The sequence below is a fragment of the Paralichthys olivaceus genome, chromosome 9 (assembly GCF_024713975.1).
Source record: "Paralichthys olivaceus isolate ysfri-2021 chromosome 9, ASM2471397v2, whole genome shotgun sequence".
In the NCBI taxonomy this organism is placed as follows: Eukaryota; Metazoa; Chordata; class Actinopteri; order Pleuronectiformes; family Paralichthyidae; genus Paralichthys; species Paralichthys olivaceus.
Window position 1 is genome coordinate 19230097 of NC_091101.1, and position 13652 is coordinate 19243748.

General features: G+C 42.6%; 1 protein-coding gene and 1 long non-coding RNA gene across 9 annotated transcripts in view; one reads left to right on the top strand and one right to left on the bottom strand.

The window, feature by feature from the left end:
* The window catches only part of pcdh19 (protocadherin 19), a 53152-nt gene extending 40402 nt beyond the window's left edge, over positions 1-12750 (top strand). For all 8 annotated transcript variants that reach the window (XM_069532152.1, XM_069532153.1, XM_020084647.2 and 5 more), the window contains exon 5: positions 10091-12750. In XM_069532152.1, coding sequence (XP_069388253.1) covers positions 10091-10650 — 560 coding nt within the window. In that variant the 3' untranslated portion in view covers positions 10651-12750. The remainder of the gene's footprint in view (positions 1-10090) is intronic.
* LOC138411537 (uncharacterized) overlaps positions 1-13652 on the bottom strand; it is a 155443-nt gene that overhangs the window by 26980 nt on the left and 114811 nt on the right. The gene's annotated exons all lie outside the window — the stretch shown is intronic.

Below are 13652 nucleotides of genomic sequence, written 5' to 3' on the forward strand. Positions count from 1 at the left end.
CTTCGCCATTGTTCCCTCTATGTATAATTAACTGAGGCACAGAACTCACTCAGTGGGTGGATCTCCTGAACCAAATGTCACTTTTCAAACACCTCTGTCCCCCACGTCCTTAAAGTTAAAGAAGAAAGTGACGAGAGAGGTCGGCTGTTGAGTTTAATGTCAGACAGGAAAGTCCCAGAATGGCTCCTTTTAATGATGTGCCTTGTTCCCATGCAATCCTCATTAAATATGAGGCCAGCATGCATGCAGAGGACGGGGAGGGAACTTTGGCCAGACACTGCACTACCCCCCCACCCCCATCGTCTATTAAGGTCTGCAGTGGGGGTCTCAAACTTCTTTGTGTGGTCTCCAGCACGTCTTAGATATTCTATGCTCCTTCTGTATTCAGCTTGCATTAGCATCAGAAAATAAATAAAGCAAGCAATCAGGTCATGACCTGTTATATCCACATTAATGCCAGCCCCCTGCCCCCTGGTGCCTGCGTCCTCTTGCAGCACTCTTCATACATTTAACTGGCTTGGATTTGCAACTGAATGTCAAGCTTGGTGTTTGGCTTAACCACAGGGCACGTTGTTCCTCAGCTGCCTCCAGAGAAAAGGAACTCTGGGATCGAGAGGCACGATGGAATTGGATCTTTGACAACTGTCACTTCCACTCTGCTGCACCTTGCTCCCTTCGCCACACATAAGGACTTTTTAAGTCACAGCTCAGCATGTTATCATGAGTGGGCACCGGGCCTGAGAAATCCAATTACTACCACTGTGTCAGACCCCTGCCATCATCCTTATGTATGCTATAGTCATGTTCCTCAAATCAGAAGAGATGTGGCTATTAGTTCCTTCTCTTTTCTTTAGTCCAGGCTCCCACCTCCATCTCAGTGTGTCTTTGGTTCAAGCTGCAGCTCTTCTCATGCACTGCCTCACTGCTGACAATCTAAGCCTAGCAATGGATGGTGGGTGGCTAGTGCCTCACGGACCCTGGGACTTTCTGTGAGATTCAGTGGCATCACGGTGCAGACCTCGCTGTGGTTAATAATGGAGAACCTGGGAGAGCGTCAGCATGCCTCTGCGATGCCGACCAGAATGGCCTTTGTGACAGGGAAATAGAAAGTGTTGGAAAGGCCTCCCTCATTTTTTCCTCCACCCAGCAGGTGTAAATCTAATGCATCACTTCACAGCAAGGCCCTCGCTGGGTTTCCCTTATTTCTTTTATTTGCTGCTTGTCCCTTAGTGACGCTGTCAATCTGGTTCAGCGGGGACCAGAGAGACCATCTTTTCAAACCGCGATCTCTATCCCAATGTGACCCACCCACTCATACAGTATATGTTTCTTCACGCTGAAATAAACCTGCCCATCACGCTGCATACTACCACACTCAGCATGTGACACTGTCCTACTTTCAGAGGTTGTTAAAATGGTCGGGAAAATGGACAAGTGGATTTTTTTTTTCTTTTTAAGAAAAGAAGAAAAAACTGGAAAATGGAGGAGAGAGTCTGAACCATGCTGGTGCTTCTGTAGCAAGATAAAATAGAATATAAAACATATAGTCCTGGCTGACACAAAGTGAACGTGACTCAATGAGAAGCCACGTTATATTAATAATGTAGGGCCACTCTTTTGAGGCAAAGCCGACACTCGTAGTGAGAAAGGGAAAGATATTGGTTTATTTTTCCTGTGAACTGTCTCATTTTTGGGACCTTGAACGCACTGAAATCACTCAAATCCAGGAAATCATTAATATATTGCCCAACACTTACTTAGTTGAGAAAAATATATGGATTCACAAATATTTGTGTTCATGAAATATCTTTAATTTGTTGGAGATGTCTTGTTTACTAAGGAAAAGCTCAGTGCCACAGTTTTCCATCATCTAGTGTCCAGTAGAATTTCTAAAAACCTGATACTTGTTTAATAGGGATTCATTGCCTCAGATAAAGTACAAATAGATTCAGTTTGGGAATATATAATTGTCAGAAAGAGATAAAAATGACCTCAGGGACTCAGCAGATATAACCTCTATTTTTTCCTCTCACTTGTGAAATCAATGATCAGAGTCCGTATCGCTGTGCTATCCCCCAGCCAACGCTCATCCTCTCCATCATATAGCTTTCATCTATCCCCCCAACCCCATTCACAGATGTAATTTAAGAGTCTGTGTCTGTCCCCCTTGCTTCTCCCAGACTCAAGGGTTTCCGAGCAAATTAGCTTGCTAGCTCGGTCAAGCTTAAACACAGAAATACGGCACTTGTTCCAATGTATTTAAAGATGTCCTCTGCCGATGCATTGTAGAGGAAACGAGCCAAGTAGACAGTGGCAAGCGCGTGGGTGGGCGGGCGAATTGGCTCAGATGGCAGAGTGGGCAGTTCTGCAACCATGCAGGACAGCAGCGGCGTGCTGTGATGGGTTTTGGGAGTGCATTGTACTGGTGTCATGGGCCTGGAGCGCCAGAACACAGGTTAATTTGAAGCCCATCATTAGAAGGGTAATTTGGATGCTGAGAATTGACAAGGGTGGCATTTGCTTTGTCATTATATTGAAGTACATCTCATCACAGTGCTACACAACACTATAAGCACGGTGCACAAATACAAAGCCGAGTTGTACATGTGCCAACTTTGATGTAATTTAATTAGTTTATGTTGACTCATTTAATCTTCCTCACTAATACAGACATTTTCTTAAGTGCTTAGCTAATTAACTTTTATTTACACTGGTCATTAAGTACAGGATTTGTATCTCAAACCTATAGTGACTTCAAATGCTGAAAGAAAATTTTACTTCTGACATAAATAGACGTTTGCCTCCAGGCACTCTTTATTAGTGTATTATATCAAATCTCTTTTATCTGTTGTTAAATTCCAGTCTGAGGATTGCTGGGATGTTCTCTGAAGGTCAAGATTTACTGTACGACTGCATTTTAACATAAAAACAGAAGGTTTCAAAATATTAGTTACTCATGGTTTGTGTTTTAAGTGTGTTGCAAACAATACTAAAGCACCAAACACCCATTCAAACAAATAAGATTACCATTCTCTCTCATTTGCCTCCGGCCACTTTAGAATTATTTATCTCTGCATGATGTTTCACCACACTTTCCCCTTATAACTGGATATCAAATTATGGAGAAATATAAGCCAGAACTGCAGTTTAATTTTGTCTTTAATTGCATTTTTTTCCTATTTTAAAATAATTATCAATTCACTCCAAAACCCAAATTTTCCTCTGATGAAATTCATCCCTGAATTACACCCCTGATTAGTTTTTCTTGGAAACGTTATATGTGGCCACATATTTATCTAATTTATTATCACAGTTATTAAGATGATTTCTTGTTCCAATGACAGCGATATGTTTGGCACCATTATCTCGCAGCGGAGGGAAGCACAGACATTATACAACTTTACAATCTGCAGTTATTAGATGTATGTGCATGAAGCTTTAACTGAAATACACTTAATGAAATTCTCATTTTCAGAATGTGTTCACACGGAAAACAGATTTTTTTAATAATGCTATTCATTCATGGATTTTTTTGGTACTTTATGTACGTGTGAAAGGTTTTAGCCCATTTTTCTACAGGCAAATAAATAACTTAGTAAATACAGTGATTTGACCCAAAGAGTACAACCTGTCCTGTGGTTTATTTTCCATCATGTATTTCAAGGTCCTGTATAACTCTACCATGTCTCTGCATGTTGCTGGATTGACAGTGTGGTTAAACAGATCGGTACTGTTCTGTCTGACATGACACCTCCCCAGCCCGGGGCTGTTTGTGGGCATATTCATACATGATTTTATATTGGTTGCTGTTTGTCTTGGTAACCTGTTTGCAACCTCTTCTTTTCTGTTTGGCCCAGTTCAGCCACATGCAGCAAGGCTTAGGTTTGGGTTTAATCCAGTGCAGAATGTCTGCTAAGACAGTTAAACAGCCACTGGCTCATGTAATGTATGAATCATGATATTGGCTCATCTAAAAACCCACAGATCACAGTCGATCTGACCAGTGAAAATCCTGCCCTGCTAAGCGTTGCACAATTCACAATGGGAGCCGAGGCTAATGCTTCTGCAGCCTTAGAAAAGTGTTCCCCACACACTGCAACCTCTAGGAGCCAGTGATGGTGGGAGCAGGGCACAGCGAGGTGAGACAATCCTCTCAGCTAAACAGCATTTGTTGTCGGGGCCTTGAAACCAGCCCACCCACGTATGTCATCATGACGAGCAGCTCAAATCATTTCCACTACATCAAGCAGTCCATTGGCTACTGGTCCTGCTTTTGAACGAAAACAGTGCTTTGCAGTGACACAGTGATTTATAAAATGGCGTAGCAATTGGTTTTTTTCCTCCACCCGCTGCTGTTACACAGCTGTTAAACAGATGTTGTTTGTACCAATTTAGAAGCTGGTGCATTGTTTGTCAACACCAGTTTGGAAATTCATTCTTTAAACTGGGACCTGCTGCACAATGCGCAAGCTGGGGCTGGATGGGGGAGCAGTGTGGGAGGGGACAGACACACAGTGGAAGTAAACATTTTCATAATTGGGTTTGTTAGCTTTTGAACAATTATTGACAAGTGCTTAAAGATCAGTGAGTGTGAGACGGTTAACTCAGCTTTCAGGAGAATACTGGGACAGGTGACAGACTGTCAGGCGCTCTCTGTGGAGCTGGACGGATTAGGCAGTGAATTTGTTCTTGATGAATTGACTGGCACTAATGCTCAGAAACAGAACCAGGGCTTCGTGAACCCCCGGCTCCACCACCCATATGACAGCGCTAACAAGGCGGCCCAGTGAGTCTCATTTTCTCAACAATTAATATTTGACTGTGAGTGTGGAAGGGATTCTGGTCAGATCGGCAGAAATGAGAGCAGGAGATTTTCGGAGCGAAGGATTTATTTAATTACGCCAATGTACGCAAGACAGCGGTACTGATGAGATGAAAGAGGAGGACAGAAGGAGGAGAAGCATAAAGGATGGGCTTGTGTGGGGAGCTGCGAGGGATGAAGTTGGCTGCGTCGGGGGGGGAAAGCTTGATGTGACTGAACCAGATGCTGTGGGGAGAAGGCGAGGACTCTGTGCTGTGTAGAGAATGATGGCTTGCGTGGTGCAGCAAGGGTGCCCCTCTACTGTTTGTAAAAACAAGACCATCACACTCCATCTTGCCGCTCCCGCAGGAGCCAGGCCTCCGGGCTGATTTATGGCCCGTAGACTGAATTGGCTGGCTGGGATGACAGCAGTGCTTGGACTCTCCCTGGTGAGTAGAGTAGGAGGCCGCTTGGCCAGGCCTCAGCCTCAGCTGGTCGTGTAGACCCCTCCTCTGTAGTACGCAGGGCAAACTAGATGTTAAGCGCCATCCCCAGTGTTAGGGTCAGGCAGGTTCGAGGCCGTGAGGTCACGAGCGCACTTTGGACTCCACCGATTGCAACCACTGACGGTCACCCTCTTTCCTGCCGCTGCCATATTTTCACTTTCCCTCCCCTGTGATACTTCCATTAGCTTCTTCCTCACAGGCTCCATCCCGACTCTGTAGTAACAATTTAAATTTAATCAATCTTTGCCATGTGACTGCCAGGATGGAAAATTAATATGGAGAGCAATTAGAAAACAGCCATCTCACTGTCATAGATACACTGGAATACCAAGATGAGAGCAGAGAAATGGATGGATGCATGGAGAAATGGTTTAAGCAGCAAATGAAAACCTTCTGTGGACCACTCAGACACTGCAGCGAGTGTTGTCTCCCAGGCTGTCCTCAGAAAGGGTCGGAGGGTGGCAGCCACATTGATTTAACTTTCTGTTGATTGAATTCTTTTGCATTTATTCTCAGCCTCTCACGCAAAACTGAAAAGAGACACAATGACAGAGTCGCTGTTGGGTTTTTCAATCACCACGGCTGAATAATTATCTTTTCAGACCAGAGACAGGCGATATTATATAGCTTTGTCACAGCATTTTAATATCAGAGAGGAACAAAACAGGAAAGCAAGGGAAATCAAAGCGGAGCGGTAAAGTCTATGCAGGCCACAAATAAAATATATCCCCCGTTTAAATTGCTTTAAATTATTTTCTTTGAAAACACCAACATCACAGTACTGTCTGCTTTAAGCTGCCTGGATGTCTGCTCAGGAGTATCTATTTTCATATGACAAGCAGAATCAGGACATTTATTGTTGCAGCGACAAAAAAATGTCAGCATACAGAGGAAATACAAAAAAGTAGTTTAAGCCAAAAGTGGCAGACTTTCTTTGTAAAATGATTTATCATGCCATGCTGTTGTTCCAAATTCTTTTAGGGTTCATCACGCTGTAAAACCAAGCTGACTGAATTGTGTCATGCTGCAAGTCCCCATCGCCTCGTGGCTCCAGTTAGACGAAGAAATACACAACGAAGATTTTGTCACCAGAATGTGGGTTCACATTGACTCAACCCTGTCTCTGGCCCTCCAATCCGGCCTTCTGTTTCTTGTTGCTGCTTACGCTGATTTTATAGGATTACATCATTGTTTTCCACCTTGAGGCTGTGTGCACTACTTTTGGAGGGAAAAGCGTCTGTGCTCTCCAAGCCAGGCTCTTGTGCGTTCGCCAAACAGGACGCAAAATAGCTGGCAAAGGCTCAGGGAGTGTTTCGGGGAGTTGCCTCTTGCAGTGAACACATCGCTTCCCTTTAGTGTCAGGAGAGTTTAGTCTTCTGCTGATTCTTCTTTTTGTGCAACAAACAAATAGCACACCCCAGCTGTATGACATGAAAGCATCATTATATGCAGTGCATGAGGGTAAGATGAGCAATGAGCTTGTCAGGTTGCGGGATCCCCACACTGGAGCCGGAGATCTGTCTGCTGTAACTGGATGTAAAGATGCCTTCATGTGATTGAGAGAAACAGACAGGATTGAATTGGCTGCTGGCAGGCTGCAGATGTGTGATGAAATGGCAGCGAACGTGAGGGTTTTCTGCCCACGTTGATGCAAAGTGATGCTATTCCAGGTAACTACAAACAGAAAAACATGGCCAGCCCTATCAGGAGAATTAAGCCTTTGTATTTGAAATGGCTATATTTAATATTTTCCCGATGCTGTGCACATCAGTACATAGATATTTTAAGTGCTCTCTAGTGCCTTTGCCAGTGTTTGGACCTAGATTCAGAATTAAAGTGCAGTATGTCTGATTTGAAAGCAGCACTGATACTTGATTTGTGGATTTGTTGCCTCCTCTGCCATGAGGCTGTTTTATTTTAAATGTGGAAGAAAAAAAAACACAAAGCCAGCCTCCACCTCCCGATGGAGCTTACTCAGTAATTAATACGTATTAAATTGTGGATAGCAAATGTTCCCAGTGACATCCTGCTCTATACTGTACTTCAAATCTGTTAAGAGCTGATTGGCAAGCTTATTTTCCTGACGACTTTGAACCCACATTCACGACAGGAGGCGCCTTCGCTGTATTTTATTCTGTAGTTGTTTACTTCCAAACCGAGCTGCTACTGGAAAAGCCATTAATTCATCTCTCACCATTGCAGTTTGCTGGTTTTTAGCAATAGGGCGAGATTGTCAGAGGTCGACGGCCTGTCTCTTTTTCCTTTCAAATTTTGCCTTCTCCATTTTTGTAGGTCTTTTAGAGCAACATCTGCGTTTTATGAAGCTCGGAGCAGAGGCAGGATGAGTGCTAATAGCACTTGGCTTTCATAACAATGTCATTTACAACCCAGTTGCTCTTCCATTTACCCCTAAAGGAAAGGAGAGAAAATGGCATTCACTGCATATGCATGCACTGCTGAGCAGCGAGCATGCGACTTGTGTATATTTCTTTGTGCCTTGAGGCTTTTCACACTTTAGAAAGGGCTTCAGGCAATAGAAAAAAGCCAAAGTATTTAGAGGAAACGGCATTCATTACCGAGATGCTGGTAAATCTTTAATCAGGAGAGAAAAAGATCTACTTTGTCAAACATGTCAGACAAGATTTTGTGAGAATATCAGATTATTAAATCCAGATGAAGCTGCACGTTTGAAATTTATGTTACAACTTTCAAGTCACATATCAAAGATATGTTTTCTGATGGAATAAAGTAGTAAAGATTGAAGCTCTCTGAATAGACTTTACGTTGCTACTAAGACTAAAATATTGACTCTTAAAGCACCATCATCTATCAAAGAAAAGGCATCAAAAATGGTTAGATTCAAAATACAGACAATGAGAAATCCATTACATAGGATTAGAAAAAGAACATGAGATTTTAAAAGAGCTTTCAGAATATCATTGCATTGGAAAATCTAATCCAGTGTGTGGGCATGTATTTTTTTTTTTTATTCCTCACTCCATGTAATGTTCCTGGTACCTGGGAAAGACTTTTGTTGTGATTACATTATAACACTGTGATTGGATCCCTTCTTTTTAAAGCTTTATTCCTTTTGTCTGCTTGATTGCTGCCAGTGCAGTTCCTCAGACCAATCAGCTTTCATGAAATGTACATACATACACCCGTGCAACACATGGAACAACTATCCAGTCAACACATCCTTGATTTTTTTGTCACATCACATGATTTTTACTGTATAGTGATTTTATAAAATGCCTGTATATGCTACAATATGTGTAAAGTGTCTATTATTATCACATATTGTTGCTACCTCACTTAAGCATCAACTACATTTTGAGATTCTTATATCAATGCTGTCCATTGTGAGGAAGAGGGTGTCGTCTGAAGCTGCATCTATTAGATAGAATGCCGGGTGTGTGTTTGTGTGTGTGTGCATTTCAACACACGTGATGAAGGGAAGATAAGTCTGTTTCCGCCTCTGTGTCACTATGAGGCATTCATGTGGACATTGGATATTCATCGTCGGCAGTGTTGGTGCTGGTGTTAATGTTGTCTGCCTTCCAGCGCGATGATTCCCCCAGAACTCCACTTCCCTTATTCGGGTTCAGACAGCCCATGATACCCTTTACTCACTCGTTTAGTCATTTAGTCACCATGTTATCTGTCAGCCTCATCAGATTATACTTTATGAGAGACAGCTCTGGCATATCTGGTCCTGAAAAGCCTGTCTCCAATCTTTAAATATCGATCCCTAGGGCCTAAGCAGAGGTGCCTCTCATGAGTGCAGGAAGAAGAGAGAAAAACAGATCATTAGTGATTTTAATTAGGTGATCTGTCAAGCTGCGATTGCCAGATGTAAGCGTATGCATTTGGGTCGATGGCAATCCCTCTCACAATCCTCTCTTGTCACCTTGGGCGTGTGGAATGGAGGATGGCTCTCACTAGAAGTGTACCAACCAGTAGGGGAACTCAAAAATGTGTCATTGCGTATGTGTGTGTGGCAAGTTCTTTCTCAAGACTGGAGCTGGTGGAAAACGCAGCGGCACAGTGGCATAGAAAGACTTTGAAAAACAAATGTTTTCGAGGGCTGAATCATTTTCAAAGGGTGCTTTACTCTTCTTTGTTATTGTCATCAACCTTTTTAAGACCAGTGATATACAAGTGAAATCATGTTTTAAAGATTTAAGAGATTTCTAGAAACGGCATTGTATGTTTGAATTAATAACAATCAGGAGAGAAAAAATCTTTCTGACGATGCAAAATTGTCTTGAATGTCCTCCCCCTCCGACACAACTAAGAGACTCAGACAAATCTCGTTTTCAGTTTAGCATTAAACATCATTACTTATTTATAACTCAATGCCAGATGACAGAGACAGAAAAGGGGGAGAGAGACGCACCAGGCAAACAACACCGCAACTCGCCTGGTGTCTCTCTGTGAGATATCTGATTGCACTGTTTAAACCTGCCTTTCATCTAGTGTTGCCACGGAAAACCCAATTATACAAGAGCCGCAAATGGACTTTTGATTTAACAATACATAATTTAATTGGCATATTAAAAGTGCCCCAAACATCCAGCTCAAGCCATCAGTGCAGGACTGCAGTCTCGAGCAGGCGCAGGAATGCAATTCAAGTGAGAGCGAATCATTCTCTAAAGCCAAATGAAGACCATGTGGGAGAATTAACAATATGAGATCTGTGTGCAAATGAGTGTAAAATTTGAAAATCAAGCTGGATTTACACACATAGCTAACAATCATGTTTTCTCTATGTCCCACACAGATCCCAGTGAGGGCTTCCACTGCCAGGACGAGTGTCGCATCCTAGGCCACTCTGACCGCTGTTGGATGCCTCGTGTCCCAATCCCACCAAGAGCCAAATCACCCGAGCACGGCCGTAATGTCATCGCTTTGTCTATCGAGGCCACCACAGTGGACGTGCCCCACTACGAAGATGGCACCACCAAGAGGACTTTTGCCACCTTCGGCAAGGATGGGCCCGAGGACGTGGAGCGGGGAGAGATAAAGGGGAAGCGGACTCAGGAGTCTCAGGTGTGCAGCCCCAAGGCGAATGGAGGGGCTGTCCGTGAAGCTGGCAACGGGCGTGAGGCAGCCAGCCCCATCACCTCCCCTGTGCACCTGAAGAGCCCACTGTCCAAACCGTCATCTGCCTACAACACACTGAAATGCCGCGACGCAGAGCGAATCGCCAACCACAGCTTGCTGCGGCAGCCGGAGGGGAAGGACAGTGAGCCGGCTGTCAGGGAGATCAACACGCTTCTCCACGATGGCCGAGACAAGGAATCCCCCAGCAGCAAGCGCCTGAAGGACATTGTGCTTTAGCGAGCTTCTCTATGACACCAACTTGCACACACACATACAGTGTAAACTCACATATATATACCCCGCAATAGCTGTGTGTTCACAGAATGACGTCAGGCCGTGGAAGTAGAGAGACACACCCATTTGCAGTATACAATAATGAAGAACCAGCTCGGACTGCCGATAATGAACTGCAGTATGCTGCAGCTAGATGTGTACTCAAGCTGAGGTAGTGGATGTGGCTTTGTTGTAGTCGCAGTACGTTTTCCTTGTTTGCTTTTTGTTCAGTTTTCTTTCTATCAGTCTGCAATGAGTGGACAGGCAGGTTACTGTTGACTGCATGGACATGGCCGGCAGAGCTCTCCAGCCCTTGCGCCAAAGCAGGACACTACACGTTTGGACACCTGAGGTGCCGACTCACAAGTACAGTTATGCCTTTTGAACTACTTTTGTATCACAAACTGATATTTGCCTTCTTTGGTTTTGCAGTTTGTTCTAGCTGCCAAAATTGCTCTTTGTTCCTTTGTATAGTGAGCTCCGTCAGTGTAATAAGCAACAACAGACATACACAGGATTCAGCTAAAAATATTCTCAGTGCATTCAGGAGCAGGGGAGCGAGGCCTTTCCGTTTCATTCGCCCCTCTCCCCGACTAATAAGAGAAACTTTCTTGCCGTATCCCTGAGGACATCCTAGTGTCATCAGACTGTAAGGTCTTTACAGTATTTATATTTTATCATGGATGGAGCTAAATGAACTCTCACTATCTGCCCAGCCGCTCTGAACATTGGAAGTGGGACAGACCGATCCTTGTGTTCAAATTGAGTTGTATGAAGAAAAGACTTACTGCTTTTGAAATCTCCTGTGCCCAACCTTGATTGTAGCCAGTGGAGCACAAATTAGAACTTTATGCTCTGGTCTTGTACTTTTTTTGACTTTTGATTATGGGGCTAGGATAGAAGGGATCGTCACTCATGTCTTGCTATGTGAAACTCTGTATAGGGTTTACTATTATCATTTTTAATAACCTGTTGTTATGTGACAATCCCTTTAATGTTTTGTTTCAAGAGAAAAAACAAATAAACATTGGTGTTCAACTGAAGCTACAGTAGCGTTTGTTACACAAACACAAAAATGAAAAAAAACATATATGCCAAAATATATTTTATAAATAATTTAAAAATGTATAATGAGAATATTTAATGCTGTGTAGTTATTTTATGAGTAAGTTATACTTGAAATTAACTTGCTTTTGTTCATTTGTCTTTTGCTTTTTTATTGAACCTGATTTGTTTTTCATTTTCAAAATGAACTTGGATTCTTTTTTTTGTTTATTGTGTGACCCCTGGCAACTGTTGACTTGCAGTCTACCTTGTTGTAAAGAGTTTCTTATTGGTCAGTTCTTGTGCCATCAAGTTTCTGTGTGGGCTACTAGAAAATGTAAAAAAAGACAAAAAAAAATTCAACAAAAAAAAGCGATTTCAGCACCAACATTAGTGTGTCAGTTCAATGAGCTTAGAGTGAGATAGCAAAAGAAACCAAAAAAGATGCAAACAAAACCTTAAAGATTGCAGGATGTTGCATAATCTTAGTATCTAAGGAGGAGAAAGAACGGCTCCCAGTGTTCTTAAAGCTGGTAAACAGGTTTCTACCTATTGTATCTGTCTAAAGAGTCGGCTTTCCTATTGGGCCCAATCAAGTTTAAATAAGACTTTTTCAGCTTCAACTGAGGGCATTCTGATGTGCAGAATAGCTTTGCTCAGCACTGCTGTTACCCTTTGCCATCTGTGTTCACTTGAACTCAAAGATAAGGTTAAGACCAGAGTGGTACAAACATGGCTCTCCCCTCCAACAGGCACCACACAAAAGACTGGGTGGAATCGTGTTCCAATGAACTAAGGTCTCGGAAGAACCGTGTTGCACATCAGCAATGTGGTTTTTGTTGCTTTGCAGTAAACTATGTACAATGTCGAAAAATATGAATGAAAATGGACAAATTGCATACAACAAACTAGATCTTGTAGCTGAATGTTTTGCTGGTCTCACCCATGGCTTCTGGCAACATAAAAATCGGAATAATCACTGAATGTATACAGCAGCTTATAATTAAACTATTAAATGTTCTCCGCTTTGTTTCCTTGTCTTTACTCAGTTTATTTTGATTTCATAGTTGTGATGTGAAAATTGATTTTTTTTCTTCTTTTTGTGTCACTGTCACACTCCTGTAGCTATTGTGCAAACTTAGTTTTTTGGATAAAACTGATTTTTTAGTGGAAACAGCTTCGGGACTTCAGGAAAACCCCTCCCATGACAGCGCTTGCCAGGAAATGATTTGGATGTATGCCCCAGTGGCCAACTGTGGTATTGTAAGGATAAACAAAGTCAGATTTTATTATAAGAAATATTTTTGTACAGTCCAGGAAAACTGTATTTGTGTTGTGCCTCTCAAAGTAACACGTCGGCACATGTTTAAACCTAGATGCTTGAAAACTTTTTTTCTTGACAATCTTTTAATTCAAATAAACACTTTTTACCTTTTTTAAAGACAGATTTTACATTTATCGTCACATCTTGTCTGCGTATATCTTAGCCACACAAAGTGTAGCTATGAAGAATATTACCCCTTATCACATTTGAAATCTATCAACAATCAAAATTTGGAATGTGGAAGTTAGCAAGCTTGGCTAACTAGCATTCATTCATGTTCCTTCCACACCTGCTGAGTGTCAACACTGACAGTGACATATGCCCTGTAACCTCAGTACTCTGTGCATTGAGTTGAATCAGAACACATGGAGTAATGTCCAAATCACAGATGGGTGAGTGTGGACCCGACTTGTGCCCGTCAGATCGGGTTCAATCTCTTTGGCTGGTCTGTCTACTTGATTTACTTCTCTGCACATGGCTGTTATCATGTTGGGCTAAGTTCAAGTTTGGACACAAAAATAAGAAGCTGGGGTTCAGGTCGGGCTTGGTTAGTTTTCTCTCGAGCACCAGAACATTTCGGCCTAAGACAGTGGATGTG